At 41.0% G+C, this 23,708-nt stretch overlaps 3 protein-coding genes across 9 annotated transcripts in view; 2 read left to right on the top strand and 1 right to left on the bottom strand.

Annotated features, from left to right (window-relative positions):
* OXNAD1 (oxidoreductase NAD binding domain containing 1) overlaps positions 1–6,336 on the bottom strand; it is a 37,725-nt gene extending 31,389 nt beyond the window's left edge. The window contains exons 1-2 of one of the 6 annotated variants that reach the window (XM_042475906.1): positions 5,393–5,565; positions 3,317–3,427 (exon numbers count right to left, since the gene is read on the bottom strand). The gene's annotated coding sequence lies outside the window, so the exon portion shown is untranslated. Of the gene's footprint in view, positions 1–3,216; positions 3,275–3,316; positions 3,428–4,343; positions 4,536–5,392; positions 5,567–6,317 lie in introns of those variants that run through there. The other 5 variants (XM_042475909.1, XM_042475910.1, XM_042475905.1 and 2 more) reach the window with 5 other exon arrangements.
* Positions 6,337–6,661: 325 nt separating this feature from the next.
* Positions 6,662–11,485, top strand: DPH3 (diphthamide biosynthesis 3). 2 transcript variants are annotated; one of them, XM_042477652.1, is made up of 3 exons: positions 6,679–6,912; positions 9,359–9,433; positions 10,105–11,485. In XM_042477652.1, exons 1-3 carry the CDS (start codon positions 6,805–6,807, stop codon positions 10,168–10,170), a joined length of 249 nt encoding a protein of 82 aa, XP_042333586.1. In that variant the 5' UTR covers positions 6,679–6,804; the 3' UTR covers positions 10,171–11,485. The 2 variants fall into 2 exon arrangements, with proteins under 2 accessions (XP_042333588.1, XP_042333586.1); XM_042477654.1 differs by lacking the exon at positions 9,359–9,433 and having other exon boundaries at positions 6,662–6,912.
* A 7,309-nt stretch (positions 11,486–18,794) lies between these two features.
* Positions 18,795–21,088, top strand: LOC121934622 (vitelline membrane outer layer protein 1 homolog). Its single transcript, XM_042475259.1, has 3 exons — positions 18,795–19,073; positions 19,549–19,664; positions 20,740–21,088. The coding sequence occupies exons 1-3, from the start codon at positions 18,870–18,872 to the stop codon at positions 21,038–21,040; spliced, it is 621 nt and encodes a 206-aa protein (XP_042331193.1). The 5' UTR covers positions 18,795–18,869; the 3' UTR covers positions 21,041–21,088.
* Positions 21,089–23,708: the final 2,620 nt, after the last annotated feature.

Raw genomic sequence — 23,708 nt, 5'->3', positions numbered from 1 at the left:
GGTGAAGCTTCCAGACTCTTAGGACTCATGCATCATTGAAATACCATACCTCCAAAGTGACTCGAAGCAGCTTTATTTTGGCTGTCTGTAACAGGCCATAGGTTCAAAACACACTGCGGAAATAATCCATTCTGAGACCACTTTAACTGATTTTAATCTCCATTTTATAATTGTGTTTTTAGTTTTAAAATAGACAAATAAGGGGATTATGTAAATTTTAGTTACGTATGTATTTTGTATTTTACGGTGTATTTTTGTGTTGTAACCTGCCTTGATCCTTTTGGGAGAGGCGGGATATAAAGAAAATTATTATTATTATTATTATTATTATTATTATTATTATTATTATTATTATTATTCTGCCTTGGCTCAATGCTAGGAAATTCTGGGAACTGTAGTTTTGTGAGACATTTAGCCTTCTCTATCAGAGAGCTCTGGCATACAATAAACTACAGTTCTCAGGATTCCCTAGCAGTTATCCAGGGCAGTTAAAGAAATCTCAAACTGGATTATTTCTGCAGTGTGTTTTGGACCAGTCTTCTTTACAGGATTTTTCAAATGTCAGAAGAGTGCTCCAAGAACCCAATCCTATGCACTTTTACATGAAAAAAAGTGCTGCTGAATTCAACAGCATTTAGTAACAAGAAAGCGCGTTTAGGACTACAGCATCTGCGTGGCATTTCAGCTGACAATTTTATGACACTGACAGAACGATTAATATTCCATTGTTTTTGTTTCCTAAGTTCACATGCAAAGTAATTATCTGTATAGTTCTTTCAAGCTGCAGCTTATAACATTTTTGAATCAATTACAACAATAGTGACATCTGCTGGTACTAAAGCACTCTTCAGTGCTTTTATTTCAATGATTCTCTTTAGCAAGCAATTCCAAAATGTTTCTACCCATATTATTTCAGAACAACCAGCCAGTTCAAAAAGCGTTGCTAGGTTTCTCTTTTGTGCAACGTCTTAAATATATATATTATCCAGAGCATTTTTATAATATAAATACATTTGGCCGGTAAAATGAGCTGACACTTTTCTTCTGAATACAGTATACTTAAAATTCTCTCCCTTTATGTATGTTGGAAACATTCATAGCCTTTTGTTTTAAATTTGGAGGTAAGATTTAGGACTCCCGATCTTTTGGACTACAAGTCTCATAATTCCCTACCATTTGCCATACTGATTGGGGCTTCTGGAAGCTATGGTCCAAAAAAGAAATGTTTTGAAGCTCTGACATTTACCACTATTCCTGAACATGGGTAAAGAATGTCCAAAGCTTAAACAACAAGCAGGGGCAAAACGTACCTTACTTGCTGCATAAGTTAGTTGATGTCATTACATTCCTTCAAACATTTACTAGGTGATCCTTGTTATACATTCTTTCATGTTTGATTATCTCTTAAAAACAAAGAAAATGCTATCATACAACAGTAATGCTTATCTTGTAGGTCAAGCCCTGGACAAAAATTTGTTTGACAGCCTTCTCTGTCAGAGAGCTCTGGTGCCACAATAAACTACAGGTCCCCAAATTCCCTAGCACTGAGCCAGGGCAGTTAAAGCGGTCTCAAACTGGATTATTTCTGCAGTGTGTTTTGGACTTAAGATGAAGAAAACTAGTTTCCACAAAGAGATAACTCAGAAAACAAAACAAAACCAACATTTGTGTTTGGGCCCAATGCAGATGCAATGGCGTTGTTCTCATAATTCTACTTTAAAAATCCATACACTGCAACCATCCCATGGACTTGTGTGTTTCTTGCCTCTCCATTTTCTTTTCATGCAAGAGTCCCTTTTCCTGGTGGATGAGCTATACTGGGAGTTGGTTGGGGAAAATTCATCCCTGTTGGTCCTACTGGATTGTTCAGTGGCATTTGATACTATCGATCACGGTATCCATCTAGGTTGTTTGACCGATATGGGACTTGGGGGCATTCCTTTACAATGGTTCCAGCATTCTGTAGCTGAATCTTCCCCCTTGAAGCTGAGTGACTGATGTTCAGACTTTAGGGCTAGGCTATTAGCCTACACAACCCCATAAGGGTTAATACTGTATTCTATGCTGATGACATCCAACTCTACCACTTTACAATGATGCTAAACTGTTGAAGTCCTGAATCATTGTTTGGATACAGTGAAGGACTCGGTGGGTGCTAGTGAATAAACTGAGGCTCAATCCAGACAAGATGGAAGTACTGTTAGTCAGTAGGAAAACCAACGTGGGACCAAGATCACAGTCTGTTCTCGATAGGGTTGTACTGCCTTTGAAGGATCAAATTCATAACCTGGTGGGTATTCTTAGACCCAGGATTGCTCCTGGAAGGCCAGGTGGTTACAGTGGCCAGGAGTATCTTTACCCAGCTTCAGTTGGTGCACCAACTGTACCTTTTCCTGAGGAAGGCATGTCTGGCTATAGTGGTTCATGCCTTAGTCACCTCCTAGACTTGTTGGGTGTTCCAACACCTCATTAAGTTAGATGACTATGTACATGTAAAAAGGCTTTTTCTGTGGCAGCACCCTTACTGTGGAACTCACTACTAAGAGCTGGAAGGCGACATAGAAAGATCTTAAATAAACAAACAAACATTACATCTATAGAAATAATAGTGCTAATCATAGTTAATTCTGAACCAGAATAATCTGGAACATATTTGTAAACTTGTGCTAATTATAATACTGCATCATGAACATAAAGGGAAGGAAGGGATGGTTTATGCATGGAATCCCAATACACGCATTAAATCTCTTTACATACTTAGGAAACTGTAGTGTTTCTTTCCAGGAAGCTCTATAGGGACCAGCAGCAGGTTACTCAGGCTCTAGCACTGGTCAATGGACTATCACTATGATTAACACTGGTATAAAGCATGCTTGTAAGATACTCAAATAAGATGGGACCAGACCTTCTGTATTAACCAGTAGTCAAGTCATATTTGTAAACAATTAACGAGGATTATTCACTGCGTTTGTCCTTCATGTGTGATTATTGTGTTCTAGAGTTCAGTTTTCAGGATAAAATCTGCACAAAAGCAGTTTTAAAAACCCCTCCCAATATTCCAGTGTCATTGAGCCTGGCAGATTTTTCTTCATTCTAGGCAAGTGAAGCCTGCAAGTATCTCATGTGTTTCAGCTTATCTGATGATCTAATTAGTAGCTAAATCTGAGAAGACACAGAAAGTGATCTGTAATGAGACTGAAGATTAGCATAAATTACCTAGGGCTTCTCTAACCAAAAGGGAAGCATTTTTAGAAAGTCTAAATGCCACATGAGGATGCTTTTAAAGGGAGCTGCAACCTGGGGTGCAAAGAGTTACCCTTCCAAGCTGTGACCCAGTTTTGCCTATTACATAGGCTTTTTAACAAGTCTCCACTTGCATTAATGGGAGCTTTTTCAAACCCATTTTTCACCCAAAGGGTCTGGAAATCTGAGGAGGTAAGAGGAGAAAGAGAGCAAGTGAACATGTCGTGTTAAAAAAAAAATGTATGGGTTAGTTCTGATTTCCATGAAGGCAGTGTGGTCCTTGCAAAAAAAGATTTCTTAACCATGACCAAGAAACCGAGGAACAGTGTTCAGCTCTTAACTCTGCCGCTATCAGAGAAGCAGTAAGGCTGAAGGAATACTTGTCATTTCTTCAGCCCCAGTTTGCTACCTGTGAAGTGGAATTACTCTAAAGGTCCAGAAACCATTTTTAGACAGAAATTACTGTACTTCATCACCAGAGGAACATGACATTTTGGTAGGTATGAATATAGTATGAATGCTGTTGGATCATATCAAAGGCCTAAAGAAGGACAGCACTCTGCTTAGACAGTGACCAACCTGTGGAAAGTAGGCTGTAAGTGCAACTGTATCCTCCAAATCATGTCTCCCAACAAATGACATAGAGCCATACTGCTTCTGAGGTTGGAGGGAAATGTATACATCCAAAATGATCAATAGCCTATGGTAGACGCATCCATCGTTAATTTATGCCATCCCGTTTTATAGTTTCCCAAGATGGCAGAGAGAAATACGTTTGCAGTAGTAAAGGCAAAAATATAGATAAAAACATTGGAACGGGGAACATGTCGTGACACTGGATACCAGCTTGGGAACAGACGCAGCTGTATAAAACAGCTATTAACTTTATGTTTTGGTCGGCTAATATGGAAAGCAGAATATAAAGACCAGAGTCAGTACGGTGCACTGGTTAAAGTGTCAGATTAGGATCTCTTTCACACATCTACAGTGGGCTCTCCACATTTGCGGCTTTGAGCTTTGTGGATTTGATTACCCACGGATTTGTTTACCATATACTGTATACCAAACTATAAGTCGACCTCATAATTGTTTGTGCTCACCCTAAAAAAGGCTGGATGGATGAGAAAGCGAAGGGGTCAGTGCTTCTTTTGGGTGCTCCGAGGAGAGATAAGCTCTTGCCTTTCGTCAGGGGATGGTTCCTTTTGTTGATATGAATTAAAATACAATACTTACATCGATAAGTTGACCCAGATTTTCTGGGTCAATTTTCTGACATACATTTCTAGATTTATACATGAGTATATGCAGTAATATGTTCTCTCTAGGAATCCTTTGGTCCTCCAGCATGACTCTATGGCCAACGTCCACCAAGGATCTACAGATTCCTAGAGAGAACACTTCTCTAGGCATTTGTAGGTTCTCCAACACAATTCTGTGGTCAATTTCCAGTGGATGTTGACCATAGAGTTGCTCTGGAGGACCGAGAGATTCCTAGAGAGGTGTTTTCTTCTTTGTGGTTTTCCCACTTTCACATGAGTCCCTAAACCCAGCAAGTGTGAAGGCCCCACTGTATATTAGCACTTTGATCCCACTTTAACTGTCAGGGCAGCATCTTGCAGGACCCTGGGATTTGACGTTTATTCTGGGGACAGTTGTTTTGTGAGACACTCAGCCTTTTCTGTCAGAGAGCTCTATGGTAAGCCTGAGGGCAGGGAACCATCCAATTAAAAAGACTGTATGTACAGCGCTGTGTAAATTTACAGCGCTTTATAAATAAAGGTTAATAATAATAATAATAATATTGCCACAATAAACTACAATTCCCAGAATTCCCTGGCACTGATCCAGGGCAGTTAAAGCAGTCTCAAACTGGATTATTTCTGCAGTGTGTTTTGGATCTTAGAGTGAGTTAGGTCCAAAACAGACTGCAGAAATAATCCAGTGTGAGATCGCTTTAACTGCCCTGGCTCAGTGCTGGGGAATTCTGGGAACTGTAGTTTGTTGTGGCACCAGAGCTTTCTTCCAGAGAAGGGTGAATGTCCCATAGAACTACAGTTCCCAAGGTCGCCAAGCGTCAGAAAAGGCTGGAAGGCGCCCAGCAACAACTCTCTGGGCTTCAACAGCCTCTGGAGCGAAGGAAGGCACTTACTTCCACTCTTTCCAGCCCTTTGACAGGGGCCTAACAAGGGAAGGAGTCCCTGGAGCTCAGCCACAAACAGCCTGGATCCCGACGCTGTGACATCTCTCTCCTGGTACTAAGAGCAAAAAGCCGGCATGGAGGAGGAGAAGGGTCAAGGGGACTACAACAGCTGATGCACACTTCCGGTCTGGAACAGGAAGTTGCTCTTCCACACTCTATGGTTTACCATAGAGAGGACAAGTGCTAGAGCGCCTCCACAAGGGAGGATTGTGGGAAGAATGTGTATCTCTACTGTGTGTCTCTCAAATCTGTTCTAATTCTTCAGAGGAGCTTTGCTACTGAGGAGGCTGAAAGAGTGTGACTTACCCCCCCCCAAATTAGGCCCTTTAAGGGAATTTTGGACTCCAACTCCCAGAATCCCAGGCTATTGGCCAAACATGGCTGAGGCTTCTGGGAGTTGAAGTCCAAACATCTCTTAAAGGGCACAGTTTGGAACCTTCAGAGCCACAGTCCAACGCTCAAACCACTAGGCGAGGGAATATCCGACGTATGGAAGAAATACGATCCCTGGTTTTAAAAACAACCACAACATGGCAGGATTTTTAAACCAGGAGTTCAAGTTATGTGTCTTTCTATAATTTTTCTGTGATCTAGGAAACGGTTCACGTGACGGAACGCCTCATCCCTGGGTTTTCATTGGTTGTTTCCTTCGCGCATGGGCTTTCGTAAATTCCACAGAGATACGAAAATTGTAAATGGCTACACGGCTCTGAAAAAGTACTGTATTAGTATTAGTCTATGGCAGTGATTCCCAAACATCAGGTGTTTTTTTGGACTTCAATTCCCAGAGGCCCTAGCTGACTCGGCCCAACGAGAAGGAATTCTGGGAGATGTAGTCTAAAACCAAAGCTTGGGCTTCACTGTAGTTACTTACCTCAGTGGTTTCCCAAACGTCGGCCCTCCAAGTGATTTGGACTCCAGTTCCCAGAAGCCTCACTCAGGTTGGCCAATGGGAAGGAACTCTGGGAGCTGAAGTCCAAAACGTGTGGAGGAACAAAGCTTAGGAACCCCGGCTTGCTCTTCCTCTTCCTGATTGGTTGCCGTATGTCACGAGGACGGAGGGGGCAACGGTTTATCTGAAATGCGATTGGATTAGAGGTTGCCGTGGCGTCTGCCCATAACAAAGATGTCTGGGTTACCTCTTCTTCTTCGTGATTGGTTGCTGTGCGTCAAGAAGACGAGGTCAACGCCGGGCGCTACGGCTTCTCTGAAAGATGATTGGCTTAAAGGACGCCGTGGCGTCAGCCCATAACAAAGATGGCGGTTCGCCTGAAAAGAAGATGCAGTCGGGCGGCGTAGCGGCCAGTGACACACGAGGAAAGGCTCCATATTAGTCGGGAGGAGGAGGAGGCGACCGAGGGATGTCCGTCTTCCACGACGAAGTGGAGATCGAGGACTTCGAGTACGATGAGGAGACGGAGACCTACAGCTACCCCTGCCCCTGCGGGGACCGCTTCCTCATCGCCAGGGTGAGCATGGAAGAACCGCGCATCACAAAAACACCGGGCTTTTACCTGAGAGGACGCCTCTCTAGGAATCCTTAAGTCCTCCAGGGCAACTCTATTGTCAACATCTGACCATAGAGTTGCGCTGTAGCAGCTACAAAGGCCTAGTAGAGTGTTCTCTCTAGGAATCTCTTGGTCCTCCAGGGCAACGTTTGGTTAAAGTGGACCATAGAGTTGGCGCTGGAGGACCTAGATATTCCTAGAGAGAACATATTTATCAAATCTGCAGATATGGAGGGATGAGTGTGCTTCAAATTAATAAATAAGATGGACAAGGCGCCACCCCACAATGGAGGGCCTTGTGAGGAAAAATGGAGGACATAACCAAATAAAAGCAGAAAAAATACTCATAGGAATATAAATTAATGCTTGATAGGTCTGGTCAAAATGGAGGACCTTCAAGAAAAATGGAGGACGTGATCTGATAAAAGCTAAAAACACTCATAGGAATATAAATTCATGCTCCAAATGGAGATGTTTTGTAATTCCTCCTGGACAGAAGGTCGAAATGTAGGGCATGTCCTGGAAAAGGAGGACGACGTCTGTTCATCCTGGCCGAGGCTGGCTCCAGCTATGTGCCATTGCATTCCCTTTCAAATATGTTGTTTTTGTGTGCCTCCCAGTCGTTTCTGACTTATGGCGACCCTCAGGCAAACCTATCATAGGGTTTTCTTGGCAGGTTTCTTCAGAGGGGGTTTGCCATTGCCATCCTCTGAGGCTGAGAGAGTGAGAGTGTGACTTACCCATAGTCACCCAAAGGGCTTCATGGCAGAGATGGGAATCAACCCCTGGTCTCCAGGGTTGTAGTTCAACACTCAAGCCACTATTATTATTATTAAGCTTTATTTATATAGCACTGTAAGTTTACAAAGCACTGTACATACAATCGTTTAATTGGACAGTTCCCTGCCCTCAGGTCTAAAAAGACATGACACAGAAGGAGAAGGGAATGGTGGTGGCAAAGGGGATCAGGTCCAGGAGTTAATCTTTCCCTCTGAGGCCTGGACCAAGGCAGATGGACTGGAGGGAGGGCTCTGTTTCTTAAGGGTAGGCCTGATGGGATTGGCCTACCTTCTCTTCCCCTCAGAGGCCAGGATGGAGCCAGATGCCTTCTGGGAAGGGCTTAGTTCCTTGTGGCTTCACAGCGGCGCTGCAAGAAGAACCCACTTGCTGCCTGGGGGAACCGTGCGGTTTGTGGTTCCCTCACGCAGCAAACACAGGCGCCAGCAGACCACCCTTTTGGGCGGTCTGTAAAGCGCCTTAGTTACCTTGAGCAAGTCAGCCCCCTCTCAGCCTTAGAGGAAGGCGTCAAAGCTCTTGCGAATAAAACTTGCCAAGAAAACCCTATCATAGAGTTGCTCTAAGTAAGAATTGATTTGAAGGTGCACAGCAACAAACCTGTTCAAAGCCCATGTGGTGGAGTAGAATATAAATCAAATAAACAATATGTACGTGGCCAACAACAAATAATAAACATGAAGTTGTAGTTGGGATGAATGGTTCATTGAGGTCCAAAACACACTGCAGAAATAATCCAGTTTGAGGCTGCTTTAACTGCCCTGGCTCAGGGCTAGGGAATGCTGGGAATTGTAGTTTATTGTGGCGCCAGATTTCTCTCTCTGACAGAATGCCTCACAGAACTACAGTTCCTCAAATTCCCTAGCATTGAGCCAGGGCAGTTAAGGCGGTCTCAAACTGGATTATTTCTGCAGTGTGTTTTGGACCGAAGTTTCTGAACTGTGTCTGTGAGTAACTTCAAGGAAGTTTTTGCAATGTGGGTCTGGAAATTGCTAAGTCCCCCCCCCCCCCCCAAAACAAGAGTGCACCTAATAAATTGTGATTTATTTATTATTTAAAAATCTGGTTGTGATCTAAATTGAGTCAATGCTAGATGCTGGAGTATCCTCAACATGCAAACATGGTCCTTAGGGATAACTTTTTGTTTGGGTGGTTCCCTTACTTGTGAGCTCTTTTGTTTTTTGTTTGTTTTGCTTTGTTTATTTAAACCATTTATATATTACCTTTCACCCTATTTAGAATTCCAAGGCTGTGTTCAGCCAATTGTACCATTGCTAAAGTACAATAACAAAGTAAATTTTGAAATTTTTAAAACCACTAAAAAGACAACAAATTAAAATAGCTGTATAAATTAAAATATGTTTGGCTTGCATTTGCAAGACTTCAGTTGAAACTCTTGCACTCCCTACTGTTCTGCGCTTTGGGTCCAACTTTTGATAATACATCAGAACAGTGCTGAAATAAATTGATACACCAAAACAAACCAGGACATGGTTAGCTGCTTAAGGCACATGTGGTAAAAGGGTTTGGGACCACTTTTATTCACCATTTCAGTGGCTGGCTGTGGCTTTGCCTTGTCCAGAGAATGATTGTCTCTTGTGTGTCATTGCAGGAGGATCTTGAAAATGGTGAAGATGTTGCCACATGTCCAAGTTGTTCGCTTATAGTAAAAGTAATCTATGACAAGGTGAGAAAAAGGCAGGTTGTATGGGAAGCTTGGCTTGGGCTGTGTTCACATAAAAGAAAACGCTTCTGCATGTAGCGTTTTTTTTCCTAGGAAAAGTGTTTTACTTCCCTCTTTTTGCACAATTGTGAACTTTACCAGAATTCAGTTAATAATCTTTGATGTGCGAAAAAGCGCCGAAAAGCACCAAAAAATTTTTTCGTAAGCCGAAAAAAAAAACGTAACCCGGAACAGTTTTTTCCTATGGAATTTTTTCGTATCCCGGAAATTTCGTAAGGCGGTGCTTTCGTATCCCGGGGTACCACTGGTATCTGGAAAGCATAGATTTCCTTACATGGATGAAAAGCTTAGTACTCTAGGATGCAAACCTAAACAACTTACCAGGAACTAAGTTCCATTGACCTTGGTGGACCTTCATTCTAAATATTGATATGCATTGTACAATGTCTCTTAAAGAGGGCATTTTTGAGTTCATTGCCTGAACAGTTTTCATACAACCAAATCTTGTTTGAAGTTCATATCTCTCATTATAGTAGAATTTATATTCTACATAAATTAATGCCATCTTAGCAGTATTTTATCATTTTGAAAGAGCAGGGTTTTCTCATGAAGTTCATTTTGTGGTTGATAGATGTCCCTGGAAAAAGTGTATGAATACTATTTTCTTGTTTTAGGAACAATTTATGCGTGGTGAAGAAGTCTCAGCACCCACAACGAACAAGGAGCTGGTTAAATGCTGATGACTGTTAATAAACTTTGCTGTTCTTGGAAAGTGTGGCGAGATTTAGATGGAAGACCTAAGGACACCTGTTTTGAAAACTCTGCACTGATAGTAGCTGACTGCTTTGCAATAACTGCCTCTCCTCACATCAGAGAACTGTTGTGTCAAGATCCTGGATGTTCCTGTGTGCCTAAGAATCTCATAATATTAAAGTTACATAGTAATTTTTCAAGCGTCAGATTGAAAGTAGAAACAAAAGTGTCATGTTTTTTTCCTCCAAATTTATCAATTCTTTCAAATAATCATTGGTTCAAAGGCTCTTGAATTCAACCTGCTAATGTGCAGAGTATGAACTATGGGATCTTGTAATAAGAACAAGATTATATTGTATACTGATGTGCTGGATTTAAGGTGTCTGTGGCATATACCATATTTATTGAAATCATGTTTAAACTGATTCCCTTATTGGCTTTTTTGGCACCATGCCAACCTGTGTTATCTAGGCAAATCCAGTAGCTTATTTTGACATTACCATTTGCCCTGGTGGACTGCGGTGAGCAAAGGAGAGATGATCTGATATTTTCAATATGCCAGATCTGTATACACTCTGATCTGCAAAGAATTGGAGGTTTAAGTGGGCTTAACTGTATACATTTGAGTTCTTAGGTCTTTCATACCTAAGTGTTTGTAGCAATCCAGTTTGTATCTCAAGAGCTTGTTACTTGTCTTGCTCACTCAGTTTGCAGTGGCTTTCCAATTTGAGGATGTGATTTCAGGAATACTTCACAAGGTGGATATTCATAGTGTCTCTTCCGCATCAATACTTGCCTTAGAAATTGCACAAAACTCACTCCTGTCTTTTCCCCTCAAGGTGTCCTTATAACTTCAGCCAGACATCATTTCTCAGATGATTTTATTGTCCATTCAGGTTGCAGTACTTGACTTTCAATTTAGTTGCTAGCTCAGCTAAATAGTTGTTTATCCAACTAAAAGCATTCAAGCTTACAATCTGATATTTAATTTTCTAATCTTGTATTTTGTAAAGAAGCCTATTTTGTTTTCAGTGGTCTCCCCTCTTAGCTAGTATTTAAAACCAAGGAGCCTGTTTATCTTGTTGAACAGAATGACAGCATGTGTTTGTAAAACTTTCAAAATCTACAACCAACAATTTATTATCAATGAAACGATTTTCTTGTTTAAATCCATGTGTAAAACATGTAAGCAGCTGGTGGCCAACAGGTGGCACTTTAATATTGGGTTCACAAATGTTGCACACTTGAGATTACAAATATTTATTTTGCCATTTAAATTAAAATATGAGTTTTTAAATCTTATAGTAGGTTGTATGCTATTTTAACTGGGATGACTGAGTTCAAATGATGTTTTATGAAATCTTGTGCAATACCTTTCTCCAGTCACAAAATTCAGAATCTGTTCTGTGTCGATTGCCATAGTAGCTATTGCATCAGGCCCATAGTGGACATTTCCCTAAAATGTCATGGTGACACACTGACCTGTAGAAGCAGGTCATGTAGAACTATTGAGTAATTTAATTGACTAGCTGCTGTGTTGGCAGTAAAACAGATGAATTTAGGGGTGTTCTGTGCTCTGTTCCATCTTGTAATGTAATTTTTAAAAATCCATTTTGATACCCAAATAATGTGATAGACATCTAATATAAAGTTCATAAATATCAGATATATGCTTTCATGCTGGAACCATTTGATCTAACTCTGGATTTTATTTTATTTTATTTTTTTGGCAGACATGACAATCCTGTAATAATGTAGTTATTATGGGGTGACTAAAGAGGCTAGTGAACTAGTCATACTTATTTATAAGGCACCTAAAATTAAGTGGGACTGTATAATCTTTTTGAAATACACAGTTTGAAAGAAATGCAAATTTTGTGTGTGTTGGTCGAAGATTGGCTTGGAATGGACTCCAAACCACCTGGCCTTTTGACATGATCCATAATATGGGGGGGGGAATGATACATCAGGATTTACAAAAGTTCAAGAAAACTAGAGGGGGCGAAAGAACCTAGGCATGGGATATCTATTCCAAACAGAGCCATGATGGTTGAGCATCCACAATGGCTAAGGAGCACTACAGCAGTTTTCAAGGAGATAGCTGGCTTAGCTTGTTTGAGCCAAAGGAGATTTTGATCTTAAGTGTTTGTAGACTCCAGTTCCCTTCATCAGATTGCATTTGATGGAGTCCCCAAACACTTACACTGAATTACATCAATCTCAAAAGTGTTTCTCCCCCCCCCCCTTTCTTTTTACAAGGAATACTACTACTAACAGTGTGACTCACTATTGCAGTGTAGAAAAAAATGGAATAACAGAAAAAGAACATATTGGAATATAGAAATGCTAGCTAGAGTTTGAGGCTGGACTGCTTTCATGTGTATAAGCATTATGAGCATTATGTGGTGGGAAGGTGGGTTACTGTGTTTCACAGTATATACAAAGCTACCTCATGATGATATGTACAAAATAACTTGCCTTTGGAAAACTAGGATGTTTCAATCTGTCCAACAGACATTGTTCCATATGATACACATGTTTTCCTTCAGATGAAGTGTTTAAACTTCACTTTTGTTCAGACAGGCAGTATTATGTCTTGAACTGAGAAATAATGTATTTTGAGCAAAGTGTGCCTTTCACAGCTGTAGAACAGTGCCAATGAATTGCCAGTACAAATGTGATAGAATTAAAGACAAATGTGCTGTTATGCAAAAGCTATGGCTAAAGTAAAAACCCTTTGACAACTGAACTAGAGGTGGGCAAAGTGCATACAGCTTTCCGCTCATCTAGGCCCTTTCACTTTTCCAGATTGCTTGAACCCTGCCCGAGCAACAATTTGCTTTTTAAATAGGTTGCAGGGGCCCCTTGCATTAGTCAACCTTTAAAAACCAACACTAACCCTGTTTTTTCCCCCAAACCAGAAGAACACCAGTCACTTCCAGACTTTTGGCAGACCATGTGGCTTCTGAAGAAACCCCAGGAGCAAAACAATTGGCCCCTGAACCCTCTGCAGTTGCCCACCCTTGATCTAACCTCTGTTTTGAGTTATTCACTCTCTCTCTGCATTGTAACCTTTCTGACAGGTCAGGCTGAATTTCAGTTAATATATCCAAGAATAATTGAACTGTTAGTATGACATCATGCAGCAAGAGCATACCATAATATTTAATTAGGTCAATAGGACCATCTTTTAAATGTTGCCATGGCTAGGCTCATATGAAACCCTGTTGGCTCCTTATGTAATGTTGATACATATGCAATACAAAATAGTTGCTATTTCTTCTCCCACCCATCCATCACAGAGAATTATGGTTAGTGAGATGATACAAAGGTAACCTAAGCGTTCTCTATAGATAAATCAAACTACAGTATACAGAGGCAACCTAAAAGTGAATTGAATCCTACTCTTGTAAGGCTTACAAGAAGATGCCACACATACAGTCACACATGTACTTGAAAAAGGATCTGAATTATTTCCGAAAGACTTTTTACATTATGGCTTCCACACACAAGTTGCTTAGGAAAAAAACCTCAGTGGAAGCTGTTAAACAGCACTACTTTTATCATAGGAAGTGCCCATCAAAATTAGATATTTTTATTTTATTTGCTTGGGGAAGAGAAGCAATTGACACACATCAGCGCCAAGCCAAAGTGTTCAAAGCCAGGCAAATTATTTTCGCACCCAAAAGAAAGATCTGGCAAATGCTTCTCTCTAGCAGCAAAATTGCAACAATAATGAATTGAGGCCTAAATCTAATGTCCATCTCAGCTAAAGTAGTCCACTAAATCAAATGCTGAATGATAATGATTATGTAACTCCTATTACTTTCTATTGATCCACACTAGTTGGAACTAGCAAGTGGGTTTAAGTCTGAATAACAATTTTCTGCCTGCCCATGATTTCCCAAACCATCTGCCTCAGAAGGCAGCTTCATGGTGTCCAATGGCTCCTCAGATCAAGACAGATCTTTGGGTATAGTATAATGGAGGCATTTTTGCCCTGGTCCCCATCTGGAGACCATAACATGTGAACTGTCCTTCACAAACAGGCTTTTCCTAGCATATAGAGATACTCCCCAGCAATATCTTTTATTGTAAAATAGTCTTGCCGCATTAAGAATTTTACAGAGAACCAAATCAACATAATCTTTATTCCCTCAAAAATGCATGAAGGAAAGAAAAGAGCAAGTTACACCATGTGTTTTTAAAATATATTATTACAGTTGTACATCTTGTTCTTCCAGAAGCATCTTAGTTAGTTATAGGGAAAGATATCGGTAAAAAGCTTTGTTTTGACCTGAGATGGAAACGTGTAAGAACCTGTCAAGAAAACGCTTTTTCATTTGGGTTGTATAATTCTTAAGTTGTTGAGCAAATTTGCTCTAACTCTGTGCGATTATCTGGCTCCTTTATTCTGATCATTTTACAAATGCAGGGTTGACATAGCTAATTTGTAATCTGAGAAAACATTAGATACTGTCCTACATTGAATATTTTTTTTGGTGTGCTTTAAAGAAATAGAATGATTTTCCATGAAAGAAGTTGATGAATTTAAAGCTCTGAGCCAGACAAATCCTGCCAGTGTGCTACCCAAATGAGTATTCTTCCCAATGGACAATTTGACAGCCTGCCCAGTTCAGCCAAACCTCATTTAGTGGTGCTATCTGCCAGCCTCATGCAGTTCTCCACACAGAACATAGACCACCCAAATGCAGAATTTCCACTCAGGAAGGCCAAGTTTTCCTTGCTCACTTTTGAAAGAATTGCTGTTAAGACCGTGTCCTTGGTTTCAGTCCATGCAAAACAAAGCATGTGTGTACTTTGTCTCACTCACATTTTTCCTCCTTTTCCTGCTGAGACAGTCCTGTCAACATTACCTGAAAAAACATGGGTCTGCTTCTGATAAATTAATCAGAGATAATATGATCAATAATGTAAACATTTTGCAGATCAGCTTGAACTCTTCACATTAGCGTAAGTTGGGGAACCTGAAACTTGGCTCTAGCAACAGGATTGATTTGAATCAGAAATACTTCAGATTTTTAAATTTATATTGAGACGTACTTCAGCATAAAAGGCTTCCAAGACATTTAGTCTCAGCATTTGAAATTGTTTTGGCATTAGATGTCAACAGCTAGTTTGCCACACATAAGCATTTGGATTTAATTCCTTCCAGCTTCCATTTCCTTTGGACTTAGTGGCAAACAAAAACTTGCAAGATAAAATTTTATGCGAGAGAAATGTCTCTGGATGTTTCTGTTTTGCTCTAAATGACTGCTCAGGGGGAAACCCCAGGCATCCAGTTAAGGTACACAATAATAATTATTAAGTTATCTTCATCAATATGAGAAGACTCAGGTATGAAGGATACCTTAGATCTTTGCACAGTAATATTAGTGTGACAGCTTTAATTTAGGCCTCTTTGCTAATATGGTAGCTGCTCACTCTGAAGTTTATTGAGTGAGCATCTCTGAAGCATGAAGTTCCCATACTCTGAGATCTGAGGCTGGGATTGCAGTCAGCTATGCAACCCAGCATCAGTGAAGATCTCCTGAACCTGGTAGGTTCCAAATCTCCTTGCTTGCTAAGTAGTCACCAATGATGGCTAATGGCTTCCATGTCAGTGGAATAGTGAATCCAGAATTACATCTGAACATTGATGTAGTTATCCAAGATGATCAAACTGTTTTTTGAGAAATCAGCACCTTAAAGTGTTGACTAAAATACACAGTGGAGTCCCCATTCCACTGACATAGAAACCATCATGTGCCACTGGTAACCATCTGTGCATAAATATGGACCCTGTGCTACATAAGCTGTAATGTTCTGGGGCCTGATCTAGACAACGATCCTATACTGTTCCACATATCCTGATTTATGGACCAAAAACCTCCAACAACCTATGGGAGAAGTTGGAACAATTATCATTTGAACAATGGCAGTTTACAGACCACCAAATAGTACGTCATCAATACGTACTAGGGTTAGGAAGGGGCGGTGCTTCTGCACCCCCCTAACCCTAGTACGTATTGAATACGTACAAGATGGCGGCACCCTGTTCATACGGGCGCCACCATCTTTACGTATCGGACGCTGAGCGTCCGTACGCGTCGCGGGCGTTGTGACGTAGTGAGTGCGCCCCTGGCGCCTCGCTACATCGCAAACGCGACTTAAAAAGAAGCTCCATGGCGGGGTACAAACCGCCGCTTTGCGGCGCTCCCCCGCCGCCGCCATTTGCTCCGTGCGGGAGCCGCAGTAGCCAAACCGCGCGACTCCCGCGCGGAGCAAAAAAGAAGCTCCATTTCGAAGCTTCTTCTTGCGGCGCCTCTATGACGTCGCGAGGCGCCTGGCGCGGACTCGCGACGTCATAGGCGCCGCGACACGTCTGGACGCTGTGCGTCCAGTACGTAAAGATGGCGGCGCCCATGTAGGAGGTGCGCCGCCATCTTGTACGTATAGGATACGTACTAGGGTTAGGGGGGTGCGGAAGCACCGCCCCTTCCTAACCCTAGTACGTATCCTATACGTACTATATGGCGGTGTGTATCCCGCCCATTTTGGAGCTTCTTTTTCGGTCCGCGCGGGAGTCGGGCCGTGTGAAGGCTCCGGCTCCCCCGCGGACCTACTGGCGGCGGCGGCAGAGCGCCGCAAAGCGGAGGTATGTACCCCGCCAATAACATTTGTTATAAAGCACAACAGAGAGTTTCCTTAGTACTGCATTTTGGTTTTTAACTTAATTATAACAGAATTTAAAAGGCAGTTTGTTCTAGAAGTCTGTTTACCTTACATATTGAACAAACTGTGCGATTTAGTAGCAGATGACAAGGGTAAAAGTATGTATTTATTATTTGTAGAGGCCACCTTTCTTCCCAAAGAACTCAAAGAAACCCCCAAAGAACTCAAACCCCCAGTTTTCATCCTTACAACAGTCCAAGGGAGTGCTAAGGCAAGGTTTAAACCCAAGTCTCCAAAATACTGTTCTGTGTATCTATACTGCATATATAGCAGCCTGATGCAACTTTTAACTGTCGTAGCTGTTTTCTGTACCATTCTGGGATCTATAGTTTGATGAGATATTTAGAAATCTCTATTAGAGAACGGTAGTACTGTAGCCAAGGGGAGTCGACTAAAGCTATTTGGCACTCGCCTCACCAAACTACAAATCCCAGGATTCCTTTAGATGGAAACCATGATGATTAAAGTGCTATAAAATTGCTTGTACAGTGGGGTGTAAACACATTATCTGACTGCTACAGCATTACATTGCATTCTGCCTGGAGAAAGGGGCTGAGCAGACAGACAGGAAAAAGTGGGTTTTTACTGTTTCCCCCCCAAACTGGTTAGAAACAATGATGTCTGCATGGCCCACTCGCAAGGTGGGCTGAACACCCACAGGCAGCCCGCACCATGCAGCATCAAGCTACACCTCTTAGGGTTTGGTTTTGTTTTTTTGCCTCCCTGCCATGCATGTGCATCATCACACAAACACACCAACTGAGACCAGAATTGTCTCCCTATTTCCATCCAGCTGCCATGCCATTGGATGCCCCATGTGACCAGCCACACAGACACATGAGTGATAAAACAACTTGAACAGTGCATCAGAGCACCCAACGACACATTAGTAAAGCACAGTCATGGAAGCCCCTTCACTCCATGCGTCCTCCTGTTGGACTGTCTGGTTTGTATCTGTTTTAATTGCATCCATTGCATTATTGGCAACCTGCCGTGTTTTTGTACTTTTGCATCATGGGGCATGTGACAGGTTGATAGTGATATCGGTCTATGGTGCAACTGGCAACTCATGTGCCTGTATACTAAACCAAAAAAACCCATATGCAAGCAATGGCACTGGCAGGGTGCCTGTTCCAGGCTGCTTCTGTATGTCATCTGGGCATACAGGTCACCTGTTGCACTCATGCCATGCTGTTTATATGCCAGTGCGATTATGCACATTTTCCATATTAAACAGGAGTATCAGAACTTCTTTTTGTTCTGGTTTTTATCCCTAGAACATGGGTTCATGTCAGTTTCTATCTGGTTTCACATCATATGTCATATGGACAGGTCGGCTTCAAGTCGGTTAAAAGATTATTTATTTTGCCAGTGCAGACAACCCATGGATGGATGGATGGATGGATGGATGGATGGATGGATGGATGGGTAGATAGATAGACAGACAGACAGACAGACAGATAGCGTGCATCTTTCCCTGTGAGTTTCTTCTTCTTAGTGGTACAAATTGTTACAAGAATTACTATAACCTCAACCTAAACATTTTAACTCTGAAGTAAGGTTAATGAAGTGAATTTTTCTTTTAAGAAAGCTAAAGATTACAGATTTTATTAGACAAGGATGCTAAAGTACTTTCTACAGGTTAAAAACAAGAATGGCTACTCCACTGAAGTGGGAGTAGGATCTAAATTCAAGTGGAGGAAAATTAATCCATTTACTTTCTGCTGAGTATGATTTATTCAGGGACAAAAATGAGGGGAGCCTTCCAGATTTAGCTAGCAGCATGAGCCAAAAAAACTCCAGTTGCTAAACATTAATGTATGTTTACTTTTCCAAGTGGCAATCTTGAATATGTTATTTCAGTGACACTCATCAAGATAAAATGAAGTATAAAGTACAGAGTGCTAAAAGTTTGACCTGTTTCGTGTAGCTTCATCTAGCGTCTATAAAAATGAAGACCCTTTCTGTTGTCTTTTTTCTTGCCTTAGCTTGTCTCACATCAGCCTTGGAGAGAACATATGTCAATGCTAATGGCACCTTTGCAAGTAGAAGAAATTACAGCTCCCTATCTGTTGCTAATGGAGGACGCTGGGGTGAATGGACATGGGTTGACATGTGCCCAGAACGATCATATGCTATTGGATTTAGCGTAAAGGTAAATATATACTCATTGCCTCTTATGGTGTTGTGATTAATGTGTTGGCCTGTGACTTGAGATATTCAGGTTCAAGTCCCCAGTGAGCTGTAAAATTCACTGGAGACTGTGAGACAGACTTACTTTCACAGGTTCCCTTTATATTGAGCCAGATCTTTGGTTCATCTAGCCCAAGACTGTCAACTCTTGACTAGCAGTAGCTCTTTAGCATCATAAACAGGTGTGTTTTTCCAGGTGTAACTGGCAGTAGCAGCTAGTGTCACTGGGGTGGTGAATCCATTTCCAGGTTTTGGCAATCTGGAAGAGCTCTTTTACAACCCGTATTACAGTCTGGAGTAGATTTACTGCTCCACTGACATGGGGACCACTAGACATCACTGCTGCCCAAAGATACCAGGGGTTGAATCCAAGACCTTCTTCCTGCACAGCTAGATTTCTGAATGCCAATATACTGTTTTATTTCTTATTGCATTAGGTGGAGCCATATGGAGGATCGTTTAGTGATGACACTTCACTTAATGGGATTCGCTTATTTTGTTCAACCGATCAGAGCGACCACATAATGTACACCATTGAGTCTGATACTGGAGTGTAAGTTTTTTTAGTCTCCAAACATTTCTGATTCATTTTATTTTTACCGTAAATGCAACATTAAGATCAAAAACTGTTAACAGTATAAAACCCTAAAATGTTTTATACTTTTTGCCTTTCCAGGCTGTTATTCTTAAACATTTTGCTCTTGAGTGTACTACTGTTTACAATCAGCAAGCAAATGAAGTACAGTCATTCCTTCTGATTTGTGGGGGATCCATTCCGGACTACCCCACCAACTGGGAATTTTGCCACTATTGGAGCCCCATTTATTTCACCATTATGTCCCTCCCGACTTGCCATCCACAAAAGACTGAGGGACACGAATGACAAGACCGTAAATCAGGAGGGATGACTACACATATTGTATACATATTCAAGTGAAAATCAGGTGGAATCACCTATTTTCAATTAAAAGAAAAATTAATACAAACCAGTCTGAACAACTTGACAATTTTAAAGAAGCCACATGTTATCTAAAATAAAGTAGTTTATTTGTAGGATGTAATTTCAATGCACCTCAAAAACAGATAATGGAGAAAATGTCCAGTTATTTAAATAGATTAAGAGGACATGTTATAATAGCAATAGTACTGAACCACAAATGGTTGCTTCTTCTATTCCTTCATTCTTTTTTTAAATACATCACTTGCAAATGTCAAATACTACTTGGTAATTAGATATCTGGAACTTTTGTAAAACACTGTCACATACAGTATTACTGAACTGAATTTAAAGGACTCCAATATATGCTAGCAAGATTCTGCAAATGTTGGGAACAATTGTTCCACTTCTCTAATCCGTCAGTAGATGTTCTCATGATGAAGTTTCCTAACAGCATATTTAAGCTTACACAAACTGAAGAACCTTTTTAGAATGAGTTGCATTTTTCTCAGTGCTCTAGTATGAAGTGCAACACAGACAAGCTGTAGAGATATAAACCTTCACATGTGGAAAGGAATTTTTGGATCTAGTCCATTCAGTTTCAAAAATTAACAGCACTTCTTGAAAATCATTTTAATAAGCTATAGCATGCTGCATTTAACAGAAATGTTGCTCACTTTTCTTTTTCTAGCTTTGGACATTGGTCAGGGGTCAGATGGTGTCCAGCAAATGGTATTTTACGTGCCTTTCAGCTGAAAACTGAACCTGATCAAGGAGCTGGAGATGATACAGCAGTGAACAACATCAGATTCCGTTGTAGCAATGGTCTTCCCTTGGAAGAAGTTGGTGGTACTTTTGGGGACTACAGTGAGTGGAGTAGTGCCTGTTATAAAGGTGGAATTTGTGGCATACAAACCAAGCAGGAGTCATATCAGGGCGTGTGGGTAGATGACACAGCACTCAACGATGTTCGCTTCTTCTGCTGTGAATAAAAGGAATCTAATGAGCCTTTTTGTATGATCAATACACACGGCAATGAACATACATTTGTTTCTCACTTGTGTTACTTCCTTTTCAAAGTGTTGTTAGAAAAATAGTTTAACAGGATCAAAGCAGCCTATTATTATGTACCTCCTAGGGGGAAAATAACATTTTCCTCCAAATAGCACACTAATTTTTATTTTGATAAGTACATGGCTGTGAAAATGTATAACATATGGGTCAGGGATTGGGCAGCTTCTTTTAAAAATAATTAGTTATGGTTATACTGTAATACCAAGGTCTGGGATAATAGTTGCTATTACAGTTGACCTTTTAAAAAAGTTACTCTTCATTTTCTCATTTCTGAAAAGTACCTAAAATGGTTGCTTTCAGTTACTTACTTCAGAAATAATAGGAATGCTCTAAGCCACTGGCCTGTACAAAGAACACTTTCCCTTTGTCCCCTGCATAATTGCCCAAACACAAGATAGTAGCACAAGTCAGCATTTGAACCATATCGTATTTCTCCTCTACCATTTATTGAGTCCACGTTCCTGTTATTCAAAGAAAAATGTATACTTCCACCACAAAAGGAGGAACATTATAGTTTGTTAGGTTACCATCACAATATACCGGTAATATATCCCCACTGTTATGGGGAGAAAAACTGACTTAAAATTAACCAATTATTTGTAATTAAGTACTTTCAAGCTGTAGTGTGGGCATCTGTTGGATTGTTCCAAAGTTGCAAATACCTGGTAGATTTTGAAAAGGGTCTGCTTAGCTGGTGACATAACTCATGAGAGGAAATATAATTTACCCTGTCCCTTGCCTATGCCCACCATTTAAAGAATCTGGTTTTATTTATTTAAAACACTGCTTGAGGTTGTTTAGAACACTGTTGAGGAAAATATAGCCGCCATAGGACACCCATCCTCACAGTAAGATCATGTGCCCCCAAGATGTTTTTTGTATACTGTCCCTATAACCCCAAAACATTGGCTATGACTGATAGGAAGTGTAGGCCATAAATATCTTTAAGGGCTAAAGGTTGTCCACTCCACCTTACAGGATGAAATAATCTCCAGCTTTATCTTGGACTCCACTACAAGTCATTTCTTCTTTAAATCTTTGCCAAAAATACATCGGCTTCAACCCACTACATATCACATGACTCACACCCAACTGGTTTTTCTTATCCTTCTTACTGCAGTGTCCCAAACCCTTTAAAAAGATACTCAGCACTCATGTTCTAAATGTGGACAGCATGCTGACATATTTTTATCTGATCAGGGAGCTAGAGCTATAGAGAAGTCAGCAACATCAGTTCCTACTATATGAATAGACATGCTTCTGTACATAGTGGCAGATCTTTGGTCTTGAGTTATTTCTGTTTCCCTTTCTCTCCCACAAAAGAGCAGCAGTTGGGTTTTCTTTGCTATATGTTCTGAAGCTTAGATGCATAATAAAAGCCAGTCATTATGGAACCTGATGAAGGGCTTGTCTATACTGGTGAAAAATGCCATACTCACCCTGAAGCAGGTGCTGGCAGTCCTGATGATGCATGGTTACTTCTGGGGAGGAGCCATGTTTTTTGCCCTTAATCCAACTTTATTCTGAACTAGGCAAAGTTGGGTGAAATCCCAGTGTTTCCAAGAAACCTTAGAGTGTCCTCAGGTTCTTTTGATTTGTGGACAGCTGAACTGGGTCTGATTTAGCCTGATTCAGTTGTTTGCATGCCAAGAACTGTGCCATCCCCCTTCCATACACTGAGCAGCACAGGAAAATGGATGCCGTGGCTGTTTCTTTATGGGCATGAGCTCCATGTATAACCTAACTTGCCACTGATCACTGCTCACATGTCCAGGCAGCCATTTCTGACCTCATCAGAAGTGGTGGCACATTGGGTAGGCTTTACATGGAGTTCCTGCCCATAAGGAAACAGCAAAGGCAGCTCCTAAAACAGGGGACAAGCTAGTGGAGCTGATGCTGGCCCATGTGCACAACTGTGTGGCACCTCACCAAATTTGCCCAGTGTATGTAGTCACCATTGTAGTCAGTCTGGGGCATAAAGCTCCCAGATTAAATAGACAATGTGGATGCGCTCTTGGATGCCATTTCATTTTGAATAGACTCTGGAAACCTGTTGGTTACTTTAAGGATGCCTCCAGGCTGATTGAAAAGACCAGATTTTGTTCCCATTCTTTCTGATTTTATTTTGGAAATCTATACATGTTTTCATTATTCCAGAATATTTTTTGTCGGCTACCAGTATAATCAGAGACTTTTTATACCAGCTCAGTTTACTTTAATCTAGTCTAAAATTGGAAATAACAGGAATAAAATCTGGGACTTTTCAATCAGTCTGGATGCACCCTTCATTAAAGCAGACCTACTGAACCAGTTTTTAGTGGTGAGTCAACAAATGGGTAAATCCCTTTTATGCATCGCATCTATTGTATTTGGGAGTGATAACAGGAGTGAGGCATACCCAAGGCATACTGTATTCGTATATAAGTCTAGAAATTTTAGTTAAACAACTGACCCCCAAAACCTGGGTTGACTTATCCATGGGTCAATGTAAATATAGTACTTTAACTCTTATAAAAAAGAGAACCATCCCCTGGTGAAAGGCAAGAGTGTAATGAGTCCTGGAAGCACTGAACCCCTTTACTCTCT

Source organism: Sceloporus undulatus, chromosome 6 (genome assembly GCF_019175285.1).
Source record: "Sceloporus undulatus isolate JIND9_A2432 ecotype Alabama chromosome 6, SceUnd_v1.1, whole genome shotgun sequence".
In the NCBI taxonomy this organism is placed as follows: Eukaryota; Metazoa; Chordata; class Lepidosauria; order Squamata; family Phrynosomatidae; genus Sceloporus; species Sceloporus undulatus.
This window is presented reverse-complemented; position numbering and strand designations above follow the sequence as displayed.